This window comes from Erinaceus europaeus, chromosome 6 (assembly GCF_950295315.1).
Source record: "Erinaceus europaeus chromosome 6, mEriEur2.1, whole genome shotgun sequence".
In the NCBI taxonomy this organism is placed as follows: Eukaryota; Metazoa; Chordata; class Mammalia; order Eulipotyphla; family Erinaceidae; genus Erinaceus; species Erinaceus europaeus.
Window position 1 is genome coordinate 41,425,647 of NC_080167.1, and position 22,504 is coordinate 41,448,150.

The following is a 22,504-nucleotide window of genomic DNA, read 5'->3' on the forward strand; positions in this document are numbered from 1 at the left end:
AGTCCCCCCCCAGAATGTGTAGCACACCCAATCACCTATCAGTGGTGAAGCAGCAATGGCTATTTTTGCTCAAGTTTGAGAAGGGGAAGAGAGACAAGCACAAGTAATAATGATAATAAAATAAAGTTAAATTAAATTCCCTAACGGTCAGTCTGCAGATTGAACCAGTACAGATTGGCTCCACACAGCTTCGTCTCTTTCCTAAACCAAGCTAAAAATAAGCAATTATAAGAGGTAACTGACAGGCAAACCCAAGCATTAGCAGAAAAACGCAGGTACCTTACCACAGGCAAGACCGAGGCCCTGATTGGTCAGGTATTCTGTCACTCAGATAGAGTTCCTGCTACCTTCAATGTCTTTTGAATGACATACATTTGAAAGACACCCCTGCTGATCCAGGAATCTTGCTGAAGAAATTCCCTCCACAGGGAGTCCGACCAGGAGTAGCTGGTGTGGGGGTAGGAAACTAGCAAAACAGAAAACTCCCAGCCAATCCCCCTGATTCCTTTTTCACTTTTCGGCCTCTGTTTTCTAGCCCAAATATGAATTATAGGACTCTTCTGTAGTTCTTGTCTGCCCACCTAATGCACCCTTACCCCGCTACTGACCCAGAATTCCTACCTTCACCTGAACTTCCCAGTTTTGAAGCAGCCTCCTTGGAGTGCTCAGGCCATGTGTTATCTCTGAGTCGCCATCTTGCCTCATGCCACTTTCAGTCATATACAATTTCTACTCAATTTGTGTTAACAGAGCAATAATTGTATTCATATAGTCAAAAGTGAGTGGTAACACGTTGAGTCTGGAAAGTTAGACAGCATGTTAGAAAGTCACCTGGCCTCTAAATAAGAAGACACTATCAGGGTCTAGCCATATACATATATAATTTTTATTTATGAAAAGGAAACACTGACAAAACCATAGGATAAGAGGGGTACAACTCCACACAATTCCCACCACCAGAACTCTGTATCCCATCCCCTCCTCTGATAGCTTTCCTATTCTTTAATCCTCTGGGAGTATGGACCCATGGCCAATATGGGGTGCAGAAGATGGAAGGTCTGGCTTCTGTAATTGCTTCCCCATTGAACATGGGTGTTGACAGGTCGATCCATACTCCCAACCTGTCTCTCTCTTTCCTAGTGGGGCAGGGCTCTGGGGAAGCAAGTGGGGTCATCTGCCCAGGGAAGTCCAGTTGGCATCACAGTAGCATCTAGAACCTGGTGGCTGAAAGAAGAGTTAACATGGGCAGGGGTAGATAGCATAATGGTTATGCAAACAGACTCTCATGCCTGAGGCTCCAAGGTCCCAGCTTCAATCCCCTGTACCACCATAAGCTAGAGCTGAGTAGTGCTCTGGGAAAAAAAAAAAAAAAAAAAAAAAAGTTAACATATAAAGCCAAACAAATTGTTGACTAATGATGAACCTAAAAGATGGAATAGTACAGATGAAGAGTTGGGGATCTCCACTTTGTAGATAGATAGTAGGCCTATTTTAGTTATATTCCAAAGAGCCCATGACTATACTAATGGATTTTTGTTTGTTTGTTTGTTTTTCTGAGCCTGACATCTGATATGCAGGTGGACCCAAGTTATTGTCTGGGGAGATGATGTCATGACTAGAAAAAGAACCAGAAAGCTGGGTCAGGGAAGAGAGTAGCTCCCAAATGGGAAAGGTGTATAAATATTGTTGACTGTAAACCCCATCGATTTGAGATGATCTGGGGCCCATATTCAGTTTAGGAGCCTATGTGACCTCTGCATCCCTGTAGGTCTGAGCTCACATTCTGTGGTCATGAGTAGGAATGTTACAAGTTGCCCCAGTTTCAGGACCCATCTTCCTCAGGTGGAACATAGAGTATGTTGTCCAGCCTCCCTTCAGAGAATGAACACTCTTCACTGTTGTTGATCCATGTTGAGGGCAAGATCCTATGGGGGCCTACAGAGGGGTCTATTGTGTTGTTCCTAATAGAGATGTCCTATAACAATGGAGAGAGGGATTTATTCGAGGTCTAGGCCCATCTTGTCTGTGTGGGAATCCCAGGACTCCCTGACTAGGGCCCCAGCTGATGGGATGGCCTAATAGTTACTTAAGAGTCATCGTTAAAGTATGCCAGTCTCTTGACCTTATTCAGCTTTTGCAGTCCTTACTTTGATAAGGTTAGCTTTGGAGTGAGTGAGGGAAGTGTAATAGAAAATAGGTGAGGAGGGTATATATGTTCAAGTAGACACTATTTCATTAGAAACTTAATGGTGAGGCCAGGCAGTGGCACACTTGGTTGAGCGCACACATTACAGTGCACAAGGATCCAGGTTCAAACCCCCGGTCCCCACCTGCAGGGGGAAAGCTTCACGAATGGTAAAGCAGGGCTGCAAGTATCTCTTTGTCTCTCTCCTTCTCTAGCAGTCGGAAGGAAGAAAGGAAGGGAGGAAGGGAGGGAGACTGACCTATAAGTGAGGTGGTGCAGTGGCTAGTTTTGGACTTGGGAGCATAAGGTTCTGAGTTCAACTCACATCACATGGGCCAGAGTGATGCTCTGGCTCTCCCCTTTCTCATGTCAGTAAATAAAATCTAAAGAAAAAAACTGTTAAATGATAAAGACAAGATTTAAATGAAAGTCCATCAGACTCAAGCTGAGCCTCTGAAACCTCTATTCTACATTAATACACTATTTATGTCTTCTATGTCTTTCAGGAACAATGAAGATGGGTTTCTTGAACAAGTCAAAGTAAACTTCATACTGTGGGAAATACATGGCAGGAATGATTATAGCTATAATTATACTATGGCACAGGTATGAAATCCTTTAATTTTAATAGAATTCAGTCTTATCTGTCATGTCTATTTTAATCAGATATATTAAGTATCCATGGAAAATTGACCCAGTCAGATGTAGATCAGAAAAAAAGACAACATATTTTCTTCATATTAACTCTGTGCAGGTTTAGCTAGCTCACTTGGATAATGCACTGCTTTGCCATGTGTGCAACCCAAGTTCAAGCCTGGCCCTCCCACTGCCCTGCCACACACACGTACACACACATACACACACACACTGAAGAAAGTTTCAGTACTATGGTCTCACTCTCAGAATAATTAAGGTGTAAACCATATGCTAAAATTCACTTATGAAAAAGGTATTGTCACAAATGTAGATATAGACAGATAGATATAAAGTCAACCTATATCTATGGCCATGGGAGAACTATTGCAGTTTCCACTGAGATGAATGGGGTCACAGAACTCTGGTGGTGGGGAATGGGATGGTTTATTAGCTGATAATTTTGTAAGTCGCTAATACAAATTTTTTAAAGTTATTGCCATATAAGAGATGGAAAGGAGATAGAAAAACAAAATGAAATGTGCAGAAGTGTGATGTACTTTTACAATTGTATATACATATTACTATAGATATAATTAAGTTCAGTTTATATACATGTACATTTATGTGTACACAAAGTATATAGTTTGTATATACAATTATATATAGTTATATACAATTATACATATAAATTACATGTGCAGTTCTTTCTTCACCTTGTATTAAATGTCTGATTGTTTGTGGGTCTGCCTGTGGCTTTTAAGCTTTCATCATATTTCTACAATCAGACACTCTTCAGACTTCACCTCACTTCTTTGTATCATTTGACCTGCTGGCCTTACTTCACCGTCCCCACCAGTTTCTACTGTTTCTCCAACTTCCATGGTCATTAATCTCAGCCTCTTCAGTGAATCCCCTTCATTCTATCCTTTCACTTTTTAAAAAAATATTTATTGATTTTCCCTTTTGTTACCCTTTTTTATTGTTGTTGTAGTTATTTTTATTTTATTTTAGTTTAGTTTAGTTTTTTTATTTAGTACAGATAGCCTGAGGTCTAGAGGAAGGGGAAAACAAGAGGGAAAGACACAGGGAGACGCCTGCAGCACTGCTTTACCACTTGCAAAGCTTTCCCCCTGCAGGTGTGGACCAGGGGCTCGATCCTGGGTCTTTGAGCATTGCAACATGTGCGCTCAACCAGGTGCACCAACACCTGGCCCCTGTTGTAGTTATTACTGTTGTTGTTATTGATATTGGCATTGTTAGATAGGAGAAAAATGGAAAGAGAAAGGGGAGACAGAGAGGGGCTCGAGAGAAAGTTAGACACCTGCAGACCTGCTTCAGCACCTGTGAAGCGACTCCCCTGCAGGTGGGGAGCCAGGGCTCAAACTGGGATCCTTATCCCAGTCCTGTGCTCAACTCCCCTTTCACTTTGCACAAATGACCCAATCAAAAGGCCTTACCATTCTTAATCACCACCATATGGTGTATTCTTCCCCTGAGGACCTCCTATACCATGATGTCACCTCTTTAGAAATTACCAGACAGGAAGTCAGGTGGTAGCACAGCGGGTTAAGCGCACATGGCGCAAAGCTTAAGAACTAGCAAGAAGGATCCCGGTTCGAGCCTCCAGCTCCTCACTTGGAGGGAAGTCCCTTCACAGGCGGTGAAGCAGGTGTCTATCTTTCTCTCCCTCTCTCTATTTCTCTCTGTCCTATGCAACAACAACGACATCAATACAACAACAATAATAACTACTACAACAACAATAAGAAGGCAACAAAACAGAAAATAAATAAATAAAAATTTTAAAAAAAAGAAATTACCAGACAAAGCTGATAAACTAGCTCACTTGAATAGTGTTCTACTTTGCCATGTGTATAACCCAGGTTTGAGCCTGAACCCCACAGAAGTGGAAGAAGCTTCAGTTGTAGTGTGGGAAATACATGGCAGAAATGATTATAGCTATAATTATACTATGGCACAGGTGTGAAATCCTTTAATTTTAATAGAATTCAGTCTGATCTGTCATGTCTATTTTAATCAGATATATTAAGTATCCATGGAAAATTGACCCAGTCAGATGTAGATCATCTGTCCTATTACTCTCTCTCTCCTCTGCTTCTTTGTCTGTGTCTCCCTCTTTATCTGGAAAAGTCTGGAACATAAAGCACCAGTAATGACAACAACAGCAGAAAAAGAGGAGGAGGAAATTACCAAACATTAATTTCTGAGATTCTTCAGAGATCTGATGCATAAACAAAGCCAGGAATGACTTTTTCTAAAATAAAAGTTGTATACCCACGCTCCCACATCCCAGAGATAACTAGCATAGTTCTCGTAGTCTTAGAACCAGTTGGCTTGCTTGGTTTCTTCTTTGTTTGTTTTTGTTTTGTTTTGTTTGTTTTCAAGTCCATGTGTATTAGTTCTCTGAATTCCACATATGAATGGAACCATCCAGTAGTTGTCTTTCATCTCTTTACAGATAAGCATGATTACCTCCAGTTTCATCCATTTTGTCCCAAAGGACACAATATATTTTTTGACTGCAGAGTAGTATTTCATGGAGTATATACCCCATAACTTCTTTATCCAGTCATCTCTTGATGGGCATTTAGGCTGCTTCCACTCTTTGGCTACTGTGAATAATGCAGCAATGAATGTAGAGGTGCATATGTCCCTTCAAATTAGTGTTTGCATGTTCTTTAGATAAATGCCTGAGTGGTATTGCTGGATTATAAGATAACTGTATTTTTATTTGTTTAAGGACTCTCCATACAGTCTTCCAAAGAGGCTGTACCAGTTTGCAATCTCACCAGCAGTGTAGTGGGGTTCCTTTTTCTCCACATCCTAGCCAACACCTATCATTTTCTGTTTTGTTGACATAAGCCAAAAGGAAATATCACCAAATCAAAAAGACACCCTACAGAATAGGAGAAAAATCTCATAACCAAAATATCTAAAGAGCTCATAAAACTCAACAAAATTAAAATACCATTAAAAATAGCAAGAGAAGAGGCCAGGCAGTGGCACACCCAGTTAAGTGCACATAGTAGGAAGCACAAGAAACCGCACAAGGATCCCAGTTTGAGCCCCCCGCTCCCCTCCTGCAGAGGGGTCACTTCACAAGTAGTGAAGCAGGTCTGCAAGTGTCTGTCTTCCTCTCCCCCTCTCTATTTTCCCCTCCTCTCTCAATTTCTCACTGTCCTACCCAATAAAAAAATGAAAAAAATGACCTCCTGGAGCAGTGGATTTATAGTGCAGGCATCAAGCCCCAGTGATAACCCTGGAGGAAAAGGGAAAAAAGAGAAAAAAAAACCAAGAGAATACTGGCAGATTCTTCACCAAAGGGATCATAGACATATGAAAAAAAGATACTCAAAGGACAGAAACAAGTGTTGGTAAGGCTGTGGGGGGAACACTTTACACTGCTAATAAGAGTATAAATTGATTCAATCCCTGTGTAAAACAGTCTGGATATTTCTTAAAGCATGAGAAATAAACCTACCCTATGATTCAGCAGTTCCTCTCCTAGAGTTTTACCCAAATAATACAAAAATATCTATCAGAAGAGATCTATGTGTACCTATATTCATAGCAGCACTATTTGCAACAACAGATGAGTTGCTAAGAAAATTGTGGTATACATACACAATGCTATACTACTCTGCTGTTAAAAATGATGAAGTTATCTCCTTTCCTGCATCTTGAATGGAATTTAAATGAATCATGTTAAGTGAGATAAGCCAGAAGAAGAAGGATAAGTACCAGATGATTTCACTTACTGGTAGAAACAGAAAGGAAGAAATGGAAACCACAAAGGGCTTAATGTGGGGGTAAGAGTGTTTTGCAGATACTTATTACAGGAGTATGAGAAACTGTACCTATGTCTCAACAACAACTGTGCTGTAAACCATTAACCCCCTCCCAGTAAAATTATTTGGAAAACATTTAACAAAGAAAACATAAAAAGAAATGAACAGGAAAAGAAAGAGAAAACACAAGGTGAAACTTGGATTGAGTGTGGTGTATTCCAGCAAAGCAAAGGCAGAGGTTGGGGGGGGAGGCAGTAGAGAGCCCAAGGACCCAGTTCATGGTGGTGGAAAAGGACATAGATGGGACTAAGACATGGCATGCAGACATGTACCGTGAAAAGGTAAGGAATTGTACCCATAAAAAAAAAAAAAGAAAGAAATTGTACCCATGTGTTAACAATTATCCTGTAAACCATTATTTCTCCCAATAAAAATGATTTGAGGGGGAGTCGGGCGGTAGCACAGCGGGTTAAGTGCACGTGGCACAAAGCGCAAGGATCCCGGTTCAAGTCCCCGGCTCCCCATTTCAGGGGAGTCGCTTCACAGGCAGTGAAGCAGGTCTGCAGATGTCTGTCTTTCTCTCCCCCTCTCTGTCTTCCCTTCCTCTCTCCATTTCTCTCTGTCCTATCCAACAACGACACCATCAATAATAAGAACAACAATAATAACTACAACAACAATAAAAACAAGGGCAACAAAAAGGAAATAAATATATATATATATTTAATTTTTTTTAGATTTTTTTAAATTTATTTATTTATTTATTTATTTCCTTTTGTTGTCCTTGTTGTTTCATTGTTGTAGATGGGGAGCTGGAGGCTCGAACCGGGATCCTTACACCGGTCCTTGTGCTTTGTGCCGCCTGTGCTTAACTCACTGCGCTACCACCCAACTCCCAATAAATTTTTTTTTTTTTTAAATGATTTGAGGAATAAAGTTCTCTCCAAGACCAAGAGTGAATAAAGCACTGAACTCTCAAGCACAAGGTCCTGAGTTCAATCTGTTCAATGTGTGTGAGCCCAAGTGATACTCTGGTTCTCTGTCTTCCTCTTCTCTCTCATAAAAAAAATAAATAAACATCTTAAAAAATAAACAGAAATACTCTTTTCCCCATTTATTAGTTTAGGCACCTTTGTCAAAGTCTAGATGTCCATAGGTGTGAGGACTTATTACTGGACTCTCAATTCTATTTAACAAATGTACACCAGGCAAAAGGCAATGTTGTCCCTAAGATACCTTTAGCTTAGAGCATTTTTCATCTGTTTGTTGGTCTTTTGGATCTCTTCTTTGGTGAATATTCTGTCCCTAAACAAAAATTAAATGTTCTCTCCATACATATTCAACATACAAAAGCCAACTTTTCTGTGTACTACCAAGTATTTAAATTATTTTAAGAAAAGTAAGTAATCTTCAATAGCGTGAAAATATAGTAAAAACTTAGGAGTGTTTTTTAATTCTTTATTTACAGAGAGAAAGAAATTGAAAGGGGAAGGGGAGGTAAAGAGAAAGGCACCTGCATCACTGTTTTGCCACTTGTCAGGCTTCCTCCCAGTGCAGGTGGGCACTGGGGGCTTGAACCAGGGTCCTTCAGTATGTTAATCTGTGTGTTCAACTACTTTCATCACTATCCAACACCCACATATATGCCTGTTTGGTTAATTTTTTAAATGTATACCATCTGATTCTTTTTAAAAAATATTTATTTATTTATTTATTATATTTATTTTGGATTCAAACAAAAGAGAAATCAAGAGGGAAGAGGAAGATAAAGATAAAGAGAGACACCTGCAAACTTCTTCCCTCCCCCCCCCCTTGCAGATGAGGGCCGGGGATTTGAACCCAGGTACTTCAGCTCTGTAATGTGTGCATTCAACTAGGTGCACCACCACCCAGGCCCTTTTAAGTAGCATTTTATTCACTTACCACTGGGCTGCAATGCTGTCTACATTTGGGGAGTGCAATGCCACATGTCTACATACATGTCTACACAGGTCTACACATGTCTAAATACCTCATCAAATGCATATAAAATATTTTGACAGAGTGGTTGCTTAAATGAAGCCCAGTCCTGGCAGTCTATGACTGAGCAAAACCAGAACCTGTCATTAGATGAAGTCTGGGGCCCTGAGGTAAGATAAACATGACCTTGCAAATTGTTTTGTTTGATTGTTTTTCCTAGAGCAATGCTCAACTCTGGTGTGTGGTGGATGCGAGGGACTGAACCCGAGACTTTGGGAGCCTCAGGCATCAAAATCTCTTGCATAACCATTATGCTGTCTTCTCTATCCTCTAGTTGTTTCTTCAGTAACTATTTTGGCATTTCTGTATTTACAAAAGTATGGTGGAAACACTCTGGGATTTAAATTTGGTTTTGTAAATTAAATCCTATTTTTCTACTACATTCGTTTATGATTTGAAACAGGTTCCTAGTCATTTTTGTTTTTGCTCCTGTTGTCACTGTGTTATGATAATTTTGCTTTCATGTTCTCTGCTGGAAATCTGTTTTCAAAGTATTAAATATATGAAGAACATGGAAGGTAGGTGTCAGGGAGATTCCCTCCATTGTAAGCGATAGCAATTCTCCCAAGGCTGCAGGTATGTGTTAATTATTATTTGTACAACTATCTCTATCTGTATATATTTGCCTCCCCCCCCCCCATGGTCCCATCTTCTCTTCCTTTCCAAGTCACACATGCACCTATTACTACATCCAAATGTCCCTCCCTTTTTCCTCTTCTCTCTCTGGGTCCTGATAGAGATAGAGTTGAGAGTTTTTTCATGTTTGTGTAGCTAAATGTCCATGTTCATGGTGAAATTCATCCATCTGCCTTAGTACCTGACTGTGGTCAAAGAAAAACACAGCCCTGCTAGTTAGTTCCACTATAATTCCTCAATGTACATGGTCCCCATGATACTGTCCAATAAGCATAACTGTGTTTCCCTAATCCATTTGGCCTTTCCCTTCTAATTAATAGTTGTTGTATACTTTTTTCCTTCCTAAATTCTCCAATACCTCTTCCCCAGCTTCACTTTTATCCAATAAATGTACTTTACAAATATATATATATGTGTGTGTGCATGTGTGTGTATGTTAATTATTAAACCTAGCACCAGATCTGCTATTCAATATTATCTGCAGAAGCAAATATATATATATATATATATATATATATATTTTTTTTTTTTTTAAAAGGCAAGGTGAAACAGACTAGCTGTAGTCTGTTGCAGCAGAATCAGGATCCTAAAGGGGTAATCGGGAAGGGGCTGAAAGGGGATTGAGGAAACAGTGCAACATGGTGGAGGAGGAAGACGGCAGCTGCTGGCGGGTGTGCTGCACAAACACCTTTCACAGGGAGTTAAGAAACTACACAGGCTGGAAAAATAGCTCATTTGGATGGTGTGCTGCTTTGCTGCGTTCAACTCAAGCTCCCGCTGCTTTGAAGGAAGCTTTGGTGCTGTGGTGCCTCTCTATCTCTCTCTGTCTCTTACTATATATATGTATATATATATATATATAAAAGAAGAATCTATACACATGTGACATCTGTCTTATAAGTCATTATTGCCCCACTAAAGTGATTATAAAAAAAAACCAAATATCAGGTTGCAGATAGTTAGCATAATAGTTATGCAAATACTCTCATGCCTGAGGCTCCAAGGTCCCAGGTTCAATTCCCCGCACCACCATAAGCCAAAGCTCTGGTAAAATATATATCAGACTTGGTCATACCAAGTATGTAATATATTTCCATATATATGTTTTAACATTTTTAACAATTACAATTATAATTCTTATAACTAGTTTATCTTATATTTTGTAGTAATTATTCATGGCCTTCACCAGATTGCCAAATAGGTGTACATAAAAGGAAAATAAAATTTAATATATAGGGGCAATAAAATAGCTCATGGTGTGCTGCTTTGTCATATGAGAGACCTGGGAGCTTGATCCTGATTGCATTGGAGGGACTTTTTTTTTTAATTTATTTCTTTATTGGGGAATTAATGTTTTACATTCAACAGTAAATACAATAGTTTGAATAGTTTGTACATGCATAACATTCCCCAGTTTCCCATTTAACAATACAACACCCACTATGTCATTTATCATCCTTCATGGGCCTGTATTCTCCCCACCCACCCACCCCAGAGTCTTACTTTGGTGCAATACGCCAATTCCATTTCAGGTTCTACTTGTGTTTTCTTTTCTGATCTTGTTTTTCAACTTCTGCCTGAGAGTGAGATCATCCCATAGTCATCCTTCTGTTTCTGACTTATTTCACTCAACATGATTTTTTCAAGGTCCATCCAAGATCGGCTGAAAACGGTGAAGTCACCATTTTTTACAGCTGAGTAGTATTCCATTGTGTATATATACCACAACTTGCTCAGCCACTCATCTGTTGTTGGACACCTGGGTTGCTTCCAGGTTTAGGCTATTACAAATTGTGCTGCCAAGAACATATGTGTACACAGATCTTTTTGGATGGATGTGTTGGGTTCCTTAGGATATATCCCCAGGAGAGGAATTGCAGGATCATAGGGTAGGTCCATTTCTAGCCTTCTGAGAGTTCTCCAGACTGTTCTCCACAGTGGTTGGACCAATTGACATTCCCACCAGCAGTGCAGGAGGGTTCCTTTGACCCCACACCCTCGCATTGGAGGAACTTTTGATCCTGTAGTCAGTCAGTCAATCTCTCTCTCTCTCTCTCTCTCTCTCTCTCTCTCTCTGCCTCTCTGACACTCTGTCTCTATCTTTAAAGAAAAAAAAAAAAATATATATATATATATATATATATATATATATATATATATATACATACCCCGTATGAAAATTAGGAGCTCCTGTGATCCAGGAGGTGGCTCAGTGGCTAAGGAACTAGACTCTCAAGCATGAGGTCCTGAGTTCAATCCCTGGCAGCACTTGTACCAGAGTGAAGTCTGGCTCTACTCCTATCTTTCTCATTAATAAATAAATAGAATCTTTTTTTAAAAAAAGAAAGAAAATTAGGAGCTCCTGATAGAAATATTTACATAACACAAATGTTAGGGAGACAGTATCATGATTATGCAAAAAGACTTTCATCCCTGAGGTTCTGAGATCCCAGGTTCAATCCTCAGCACAGCTCTGGGATCTCTCTTTCTCTGTGTATCTTTCACTGAAATAAATAAATCTTTTTTTTTTTAAATACAATCTTTTAAAAAAAAAATAAAATTGAAAGTGGGAGTCGGGTGGTAGTGCAGTGGGTTAAGCGCACATGGCATAAAGTGCAAGGACCCACGTAAGGACCCACATAAGGATCCCAGTTAGAGCCTCCAGCTCCCCACCTGCAGGGGGTGGGTTGCTTCACAAGCGGTGAAGCAGGTCTGCAGATGTCTATATTTTTCTCTCCCTATCTCCTCCTCTTCACTCAATTTCTCTCTGTCCTAGCCAATAAAAAAAAAAATAGCCTCCAGGAGCAGTGGATTCATAGTGACCCAGCAATAACCCTGGAGGCAAAAAAAAAAAAAAAAAAAAAAGAAAGAAAGAAAGAAAAAAAGAAAGTTCTGAAACTTGGATCATTCTAGGAGGAGGGGCTGTGGTACATTCAGTTAAGCATACTCATTACCATGTGCAAGGACCCAGGTTCAAGCCCCCAATCCCCAGTTGCAGGGGGAAAGTTTTGTGAGCAGTGAAACAGTGCCGCAGGTCTCTCTCTCGGTCGGTCTCTCTCTCTCTCTCTCTCCCCTTAATTCTCACTTTCTCTCAGTCTGATCAATCAAAAACCAATCAATCTTGGGTCATCCCAATGTTTAGAAATTAAGAAAGTGAGAAAGGACAAAAAAAAATTTTTTAAGAGCAATCAGGAGGCCAACCAGTGCACTTGAGTGCACCTGTCACCATGCACAAGGACCCAGTTTCAAGTCCCCAATCTCCTTCTGCAGGGAAGATGCTTCATGAGTGGTGGAACAATACTTAAAAGAAAGGGGAGGCTGGGTGGTGGTGCACCTGGCTGAGCGCACATGTTACAATGTTCAAGGACCTGGGTTCAAGCCCCCAGTTCCCATCTGCAGGAGGAAAGCTTTGTGAGTGGTGAAGCAAATTTGCAGGTATCTCTCTGTCTCTGTCCCTACCTCCCCCTTCCCTCTCGATTTCTGGCTGTCTCTATCCAATAAATAAATAAAGACAATAAAAAAATTTTAATTAAAAAAGAGACAAAAAAAGAAAAATTAAAATAATCCACAAAAGAGGAGAATCAAGCAACTGTATTGGACACCATGCAACCAAGTCACATGAGGAGAGGGGTCAGCTGAGTCACATCCACAGCTAAAATGGGTCAATTGATATAAGGATTGGTATAACCTGCAAGGTGGCACAGAGATAAAGCTATAGGGCTGGGAAGCTTAAGGTCCGCAGTGAGGTCCCTGGCACCACATGTGCTTAAGTAATGTATGAGACTACAAACTGAACTCTTCAAGTGAAAAAACAATCTTAATGTTTTTGTCTTTGCTTCCTGTTTTTGTCTTTGCTTCCTGTCAGAACTATAAGCCCTGTTTTTCTTACATTTTTGGAAAACCAGGAAACTTACACCAACCATATGAAATAATAAACAGTAGTAACAATAATCACTTAGTGTGGCCCACAGACCACATTGGGCTGTATGTGTTTCGTGTGAAGATCCTGGATCCAAATTACAGGTAAATATTGCTTTATTATATATATTTTTATTTATAAAAAGGAAACACTGACAAAACCATAGGATAAGAGGGGTACAACTCCATACAATTCCCACCACCAGAACTCCGTATCCCATCCCCTCCCCTGATAGCTTTCCTATTCTTTAACCTTCTGGGAATATGGGCCCAAGGTCATTGTGGGATGCAGAAGGTTGAAGGTCTGGCTTCTGTAATTGCTTCCCCACTGAACATGGGTGTTAACAGGTCAATCCATACTCCCAGCCTGTCTCTCTCTTTCCCTAGTGGGGAAGGGCTTTAGGAAATAGGAGCTCCAGGACACATTGGTGAGGTTTTCTGTCCAGGGAAATCTGGTTGGCATCCTGCTAGCATCTGGAACCTGGTGGTTGACAAGAGTTAACATACAAAGCCAAACAAATTGGGAGTCGGGTGGTAGCGCAGTGGGTTGAGCACAAGGACCGGCTTAAGGATCCCGGTTCAAGCCCCCAGCTCCCCGACTACAGGGGAGTCACTTCACTGGAGGTAAAGCAGGTCTGCAGGTGTCTATCTTTCTCTCCCCCTCTCTGTCTTCCCCTCCTCTCTCCATTTCTCTCTGTCCTAACAACAATGACATCAAGGGCAACAAAAGGGGAAATATATATATATATATTTGGCATATATATATATGCCAAACAAATTACTGACCAATCATGAACCTAAAGGCTGGAATAGTGCAGATGAAGAGTTGGTGGGGGGGTCTCTGTTTTGTAGACAGCTAGTAGGCATATTTTATTTATATTCCAAAGGGCCTGTGGCTATACTAGGTATTTGTTTGTTTGTTTTTTCCCTGAGCCTGAAATCTGGAGCCTAAAATGCAGGTGGATCCTAGTTATTGTCTGGGGAGATGATGTCATGGCTGTAAAAAGGACCAGAAAGCTGAATCAAGGAAGAGAGTAGCTCCCAAATATGGGAAATGTGTATAAATATTGTTGACTATAAACCCCATCGACTTGATGTGATCTGGGGCCCATATTCAACTTAGGAGCCTATGTGATCTCTGCATCCCTGTAGATGTTTTATTATAATTTAACATTAGGGGAGACAGCATAATGGTTATGCAAAGAAATTTTCATGTCTGGGGCTCTGAGGTCCCAGGTTCAATCCCCAGCAATACCATAAGCCAAAACTGAGCAGTGCTCTGGTAAAATAATAATAGTAGTTATTTTTATTTAACATTATATCCCCCAAATTAAATTTTTATTTCACTGATTTACTGTTACCCAGTGTCATTAAAACACATTTTTCATTTTTATAGCATACACTGTGAATGTCCTGTGAGTTTAGAAGATAAGATTTAAAGTTAAACATCATTTAAATATCTATTCATAATTACATTCTGAAAAGAGTTTACTAAAGGAGATCTTTACAGTTGTATGGAATGGAAATCAATATTAAAACAAACAAACAAACCAACAAAACCAGTGTCAGTTAGGATAGTAAAAATGGTGGTTTTATTGGGTTCTTGGAAGCTTACTGTTGAGGTTTTTGGGATGATAAATAAAACTACATTGTACTCATAGGTGAAAGTACAAATCATAGCAGCAGCTATGTGGGATGAGTTATCTTGTCATTAAGTCCATTCTCTAGCAATCAACTTCCCAAGGGCTTGAGTTCCCAGAGAACTCTGCTTCCCCAGCCAGTGGATGCCAACAGCAAGCTGCTTCCTGCAAAATCACCTTTTAAATAGTTCTTCAGCTCTTACATTCTTAGGATCCTTCCCTCCCTCCTTTGTTGTTTGTCTGCTAATCATGCCCACGTGGCCCTGCCTTCCTCTTTATTGGCTCTGACAAGTAACAGGTGTAATTAATCATGTTTTCCCAACAAATAAGCTTAGTAAAGAGACATGAGGAATAATAATAATGATAATAATTAATTAATTAATTAAAATAAGCTACAATGGCACTCTAAGTAATTGCTGGCAAAGTAATTAGAGAAAAAAAAAGGTTTTTGGAATAAATATTGTTTCTTCAATTTGAAATTAGCCAGAGGGTAGCATAAAGGTTATGCAAAGGACTTTCATACCTAAGGCTCCGAGGTCCTATACTCAGATCTCCAGTTCCATCATAAACCATAGGTGAGAAGTGCTCTGGACTAAAAAAAAAAAAAAGACAGAGAAAAACCTCTTCCCTAGTTTAGGCATTCAGAGATGAGTAAAAATCAGAATGATATGCTATAAGTACATACCTGAACAAAGTCATTCTGGGGAAGGAGGACATTCTAGAGATGGTGTTGTCTCTGGAATGACTGCCCCTAGACACACACTGATGGATACTCTCACTTGCTGAGACAGCAAAAATGCTGTCTCATTTCTCTCCATTCATGACAACAAAGACGAATGGAACCTTTCACAAAACTGAAATACAGCAATGCAAGCCTTCAAAAACCAGGGCTCCCCATAGCTACTTTGCTAGGCAAATTCCTATGACAGGTGTGTACACTGCTTGGTATTTTCGATATATTCCTTTTATTGTTGTCTGTGAATCATATTTACAAGCCAGTTCCACACCCTGATGTGATAGTTGAGAAGCTATTTTAAGCCTAATTTTACCACTAGTAGCTCAACAAATTTAAGGAAGGTGCCTGGTTTCATGGAATCTATTTCTTTATCTGTTAAATGAGTCAATAGTGCCAGTCTTACGGTGTTTGGAATATTAGATAAAGTTCCTAGACCCCAAATCTCTAACTTTCCTAGGTATATAACAAATACTCAAAGCATTCAGGTTCCTATTTTCTGTCTTTTCCCACATGAAGGTAGATGAAATCACATTAATGTTTATTTACCTATATCCAGCCTCATTCCAAGCAATATGCTAAATGATAATACTTCTCCATACTTTAAGCTCTAGTGTTCTTAGCATGGCTATGTTATATCAAGTATCCATAATAGGCTCTAGTGTACCAGTCCTAGCTCTGTCCAAACTTTTGTATTCCCCACAACCTCATTAATAAATCAAAATATATTTAAAGTAAATAATAAAAAGATAATGAATGTAAAGCACTTGATACAATTTCTGGTACTAAATATTAGCCATTTAGTAGTCAATAAATAGTAGACATTTATTGTTTCTATCAATATTTGTTGTTAATTATGAGTAATGCAATTATTTCTAGTGCCAGAGGAATCACTGGCAAAATTACATAAAGCTTATAGGACAATAAGGTCATGCTGACAAACTTTGAAAAACCTTGTTTAGGGGTCGGGTGGTGGCACACCTGGTTGAGCGCACATGCTACAGTGCACAAAGACCCGGTTTGAGCCCCTAGTCCCCACCTGCAGGGGGGATAGCTTTGCGAGTGGCGAAGCAAGTCTGCAGGTGTCTCTCTGTCTCTTTCCCTCTCTAGCTTCCCTCCCCCTCTCAATTTTTGGCTGTCCCTATTCAATAAATAAATAAATAAAGATAATAAATTTAAAAAAAAAAAAAGCCTTGTTTAAAATCACAGAGATAAATCAGAGGCCAGGCAGTGGTGCACTTGGTTAACTGCATACGTAGCTATGCAGAAAGACCCAGGTTTGTGGCCCCGCTCCCCACCTGCAGGAGAGGATGCTTCATGAGCAGTGAAACAAGTACTACAGTTGTCTCTTTTCTCCCTCTTTGCCTTCCCCTCCCCTCTCAATTTCTCTCTGTCCTATCAAGGAGAGAGGGGGAGAGATATCATCACAGCTGTGAAGTAAATGAATGTATTCTGTCCCTTGTCAAGAAAATAACACCTTGACTGAAATTAGACAGTATTTCATCATTACTATAGAGAGGTGGAAGGAGTTTCAAAAATGATATTGTACTTAATTTAATCTTTAATTTTTCTAATTCACAGTTTCTGTAATCTATCAGTGATATTTGCAGTGGAGACTTATGGTGTGTTTCCCAGGTAATGACCAGGGAAAGAGGGTATAATCAGGGTTTATTGGTGCTGGGGGTGGGGGTGGAAGGGTGGGGTCTATTATACAAATCATTATTGTCTGAGGTATAAAAAATTAATTCTAAAAAGCAGAATTTTGTGTAAACTGTGCATTACAAAGTCACTGGCTTTTCATAAGCCTTTAAATTGGATTTTTAAAAAAACATCTGTAAAATCTGTATTCCCAAATGATAGAAACTAACTGGGAAACAATAGCACAGAATTTCTTAGAATTGCTTCTGCAGCGAGGGTCCACTGTTTTACCAATCCCCTCAACAGCCACTCTGTTCCCATCAGCTGTGTCCTTTAACCCCAATTAAACGGTCAGCTTCAATGGTGGGGATTAAGAGACAGTGGCTATGCCTCTGCTACTCAAGTCAGCCTTGGACCACTGGTCATCATTCTGATGCATCCGGGAAACTCTAACAGCACTTCCCAGGGCTCAGTTCCACTTTCCTTGGAGATCTGGTATTGAAAAAAAAAAAAAAAAAAAAAGTTTCCAGAGCATTACTCAGCCCTCAGGCATGAAAGACTCTTTATAACCATTGTGCTGTCTCCCTAGCCTGCAAAATAAATTCTGCATATAGAGCAAGAGAGTTACTTTTTCCTAACTCAGCTTGTCAATATCAAGTCACCTTAACTCTCTAGGGTCTTGATAAGTAGCCCTGTTCTCTTGGTGGGGGAAGGGGGGGATCACTATTTCATATCTAGCGTGCAGCTGATTTTTAGAGCTAGGTATTTCAGTGACCTGTGCCTTGGGTAGAACTCTTTCAAGATTGGAATAGAAACCCTTTTGATTTTTCTTTTTTTTTTTTTTCTTTTTGCCTCCAGGGTTATCGCTGGGGCTCGGTGCCAGCACTACGAATCCACTGCTCCTGGAGGCTATTTTTCCCATTTTGTTGCCCTTGTTGTGGTTGTTAGTTATAGCTGTTGTTGTTGTTGAATAGGACAGAGAGACAACAGAGAGAGGAGGGGAAGACAGAGAGGAGAAAAGAAAGACACATACCAGCTTCACCTCCCTGCAGGTGGGGAGCTGGGGCTCGAACCCAGATTCTTACTCGGTCCTTGCGCTTTGCGCCATGCAACCTCCCTGCAGGTGGGGAGCTGGGGGCTCAAACCAGGATTCTTACGCCGGTCCTTGCACTTGGATTCTTACCCGGGTCCTTGTGCTTGGATTCTTATGCCGGTCCAAGGATGCACTTATCCCACTGCACTACCCCCGCCCAGCTAACCCCCACCCCTTTTCATTTTCAAGAAGAGGCTGTCTTCTGAGCTTCCCCTTCCTACCCCTAACTCATTATATTGACTGTACTAGGGGTAGGGTTTAAGGAGAGATTGTATTTCCCACCTCTTTCAATGTGAAAGGTTTTTTTTTTTTCCTTGTCCACCCAATGTGCGGGAGCTACTCAGTTAGATTTTTGGATTCTTTTCAGAGGGAATTGTTCTGTATCTAGCAGTAGAATCAGTATATCTCTGGGAGAAGGATTTCAGAAGCTTCCAATTTTACCATCTTCTAGTATAAGGAGCCTTTACCAACTATTATACCTTGCCTTCCCTCAGAGCTCAGTCCTTATAAGATTCTCATTCTGCAACAAGGGCAACAAAAGAGAATAAATAAATTAATTAATTTTAAAAACTAAAAAAAAAAAAGATTCTCATTCTGGCAAGTTCACCCATACAAATAATTTTAATTAGTAACTATGTAGACATGATTTTCAAATCATATATCCAGCCCCAGTACATCATTACATATTCCACAGTCTACTTAATCTCTTCATTTATTTTATAATATCACTTAATTGTTTGTTTATTTTACTTGATAGGGCAGACAGAAATTGGAAGGAAAGGAAATAGACACACAGAGAGAGAGGGAGTCGGGCGGTAGCGCAGCAGGTAAAGCGCACGTGGCACAGAGCAGAAGGACCTGTGTAAGGATCTGGGTTCTAGCCCCTGGCTCTGCGCCTGTAGGAGCGTCGCTTCACAGGCTGTGAAGCAGGGCTGTAGATGTCTTTCTCTCTACCTCTCTGTCTTCCCCTCCTCTCTTCATTTTTCTCTGTCCTAACAACAATAATAATGACAACAACAATAAAAAAACAAGGGCAACAAAAGGGAAAATAAATAAATATAAAAGAGAGAGAGAGATGAAATTTTCTCCCTGTAGGTGGGGGCCAGGGGCTTGAACCCAGATACTTGTGCATGGTAATGTGCACTTCGCCAGGTGTGCACACCCAGCTGAGCACACACATTACCATGCTCAAGGACTTGGGTTCAAGCCCCTGGTTCCCACTCTGCAGAAGGGGGAAGCTTTATGAGTGGTGAAACAGCACTGCAAGTGTCTCTCTCACCTCTCTCCATTTCTTTCTGTCTCTTTCCAAAACTAAACTAAAATAGAAATAAACCTGCTCTAATGAGAAGTGCCCATGCAGGAGGCCAGGCAGTAGCACAGCAGGTTAAGCGCACATGACGCAAAGTACAAGGACTTGGTGTGAAGATCCTGGTTTGAGCCTCTTGACTCCCCACATGCAGGCGGGTCGTGTCTGCAGGTGTCTGTCTTTCTGTCCTCCTCTTTGTCTTCCCCTCCTCTCTTGATTTCTCTGTATCTAACAACAATGACAGCAATAACAACAACAATAAGCAACAAGGGCAACAAAAGGGGAAAAAATAACCTCCAGGAGCAGTGGCTTCTTACTGCAGGCACCAAGCCTCAGCAATAACCCTAGAGGTTAAAAAAAAAAAAAAAAAAAGTGCCCATGCAAAGAGGCACCAAATTCAAAGTAGCGTCTAATAAATTGTGTATACACACATTGCTAGTAGACCTTCAGGTGCCTCAAATTCAGAATGTCCAACCATATTCATATACACTCTCAATAAAGTGTTCTTCCCTCAGAGTTTCCTATACCAGTAACTGGTGATACCCTCTTCACAGTTACCTAATCATAAAGCTTGCAAGATGTCCTTTACTTCATTGTATTTCTCAACCCCCCAACAGCTCTTAATAATCATGAGATCTATATAGTCAAACTTCTTAATTCATCTTAGATCTATTAACCTCTCTTTATTTCTTCAGCCACAGACTTCATAATGAACCTCCTCATACTCACATTATTGCAAGGACTTCCTAACTGGTCTTTCTGTCTCCACATTCATGCTTTCTTTTCATTCTTTCTTTGCCTTACTAAATTCAGAACCATCTTTTTTTTTCTTTTGCTTCCACGGTTATCACTGGGACTCAGTGCTTGCACTATGAATCCACTGCTCCTGGAGGCCATTTTTTCCGTTGTTGTTATTACTGTTGTTGTTAAATAGGACAGAGAGAAATCAAGAGAGGAGGGGAAGACACACAGAGAGAGGAAGATAGACACCTGCAGACTTGCTTCACCATCTATGACGCGACCCTCCCCCTGCAGGTGGGGAGCCAGGGGCTCTATCTTCTCTTCCTCTATCAATTTCTCTGTCCTATCCAATAAAATGGAAAAAATAGCCACCAGGAGCAGTAGACTCATAGTGTATGCACCAAGCCCCAGTGATAACCCTGGAGGCAAAAAAATAAGTTGCCTTTCTCATCTCTAACCACCTTTCACTCTCCATCTCATACCACTCAACCTAACACCTGAACCAATTTTAATTCAGACTATCTAGGGGAGTGACCTTAAAGTTTTCTCAAGCTTACCATGCCTTTGCATAGATACTGCTGGTAGCCTAAAATCTTGTGCCCACCTTAATGTCCTTTTCTTCTCAAAAACATTTTATCTACTACCAATAGTGATTCCACTAATTCCATTCATATCTAGCAAACTCCTGCTAAAAAGTCTTCCACGATGCCCGCCTCCCAGAATATGTCCTACTTTCTACTCACATTATATTTCTCACACTAGTTTCCTGCCTAGTCAGCTTCAAACAACTAAGTACACATCTTGAGGGTAGAAAAGATGTCTTATTTATTTCTGTCCTCTGTCAATGGGGTAGCTAGAAATCAACATTAGTTTGACTAGATGAATTAACAACCAACGATAACTTCTAATACTATTTTTTTTCTTGTTGCAGTCCTAATGCCTACATGGTTGCTTCTGTGCTCTTTATTATAATCCTACTGTTCTTCACTATTCTGTTTTTGAGCTACTTCCACTATATGATGATTTATAGAAAATATATTTATAACCCACCTCACAGGAACGAAAGAAAACAGAGTCAGTAAGAAAAATAAATGTTTATTTATTGTGAATACATACCCTTATATTGAGATTGGGTTTGGCCCAGAAATAATTAGCTTAAACCCATGGTGTCATCAAATTCAAGATATGAAAACTGTTCTTGAATTATCTGCAAATGGATAAATGTTCATATATGCTGTATGTTATGAAATCAATACTGAATGTTTTTATACTTAAGATATTCTGTATAGTACTGTATAGTTTTTCTTAAATAAAAAATTTAACTATTAAAATTCTTCCTAAAAATTAAAATTTCAAAAATGCTGAAGTGTACCAAACATTATTTTGCATGATATTTTTCATGTGAAAACTTACTTCCTCTATACAAGACACTGTGTGTGAATTTAAGTGATCTATCTTAAGCAGATGCTAGAAAATATTCTCCTTTGGGTGGAAGACTACCAGGGCTCCATGCCTGCATGATATGTGTTGGACTCTTTTCTTTCATTTTTATGAATTTATTAATTAACACAGAGAAAACCAGAGAATTACCCTAGCATATGCGATGCTGGGGATCAAACTTGGCACCTTATGTTTGAGAGTCCAACACTTACCCACTGCACCACCTCCCAGACCACACCAGAACATTTTATAATGGTAATCATATATGAGAGAAAATGTATTACATTGAAAACAAGCAGATGGGCTCACTTGGATAGTGTTCTGCTTTGCCATGTGCACAAAACTCAGGTTCATGCCTGGCCCCCAATGCATTAAAGGAAGCTTTGGTGCTGTGATCTCTTTCACTCTCCCTCTGCCTCTGTATAATTAAATAAATAAGGTGTGGCTTAAGAGTAATAGGAACCAAAAGAAAATACGGGGTGGGGGGAACAAAAATATTATGAAAAAACAAACAAACCAGAATCTCATAGCACAGCCTACAAAGTCTGAGGATCAGATGCACACCAACAGACATGTGGAAAATAGTGGGCAGAGGCAGCTCAGTTCTTGAGCTACAGCCACAGTGGGGGAACGAACCATCCCATTTCTTTTTTTTTTTTTTTTTTTTGCCTCCAGGATTATCACTGAGACTCAGTGCCAGCACTAGGAAT

General features: G+C 40.0%; 1 protein-coding gene across 1 annotated transcript in view; it reads left to right on the top strand.

Annotated features, from left to right (window-relative positions):
• The window catches only part of CATSPERE (catsper channel auxiliary subunit epsilon), a 129,922-nt gene extending 108,279 nt beyond the window's left edge, over positions 1–21,643 (top strand). The window contains exons 18-22 of the mRNA XM_007534920.2: positions 2,692–2,791; positions 8,673–8,759; positions 13,151–13,308; positions 17,158–17,211; positions 21,286–21,643. Coding sequence (XP_007534982.2) covers positions 2,692–2,791; positions 8,673–8,759; positions 13,151–13,308; positions 17,158–17,211; positions 21,286–21,436 — 550 coding nt within the window. The 3' untranslated portion in view covers positions 21,437–21,643. The remainder of the gene's footprint in view (positions 1–2,691; positions 2,792–8,672; positions 8,760–13,150; positions 13,309–17,157; positions 17,212–21,285) is intronic.
• Positions 21,644–22,504: the final 861 nt, after the last annotated feature.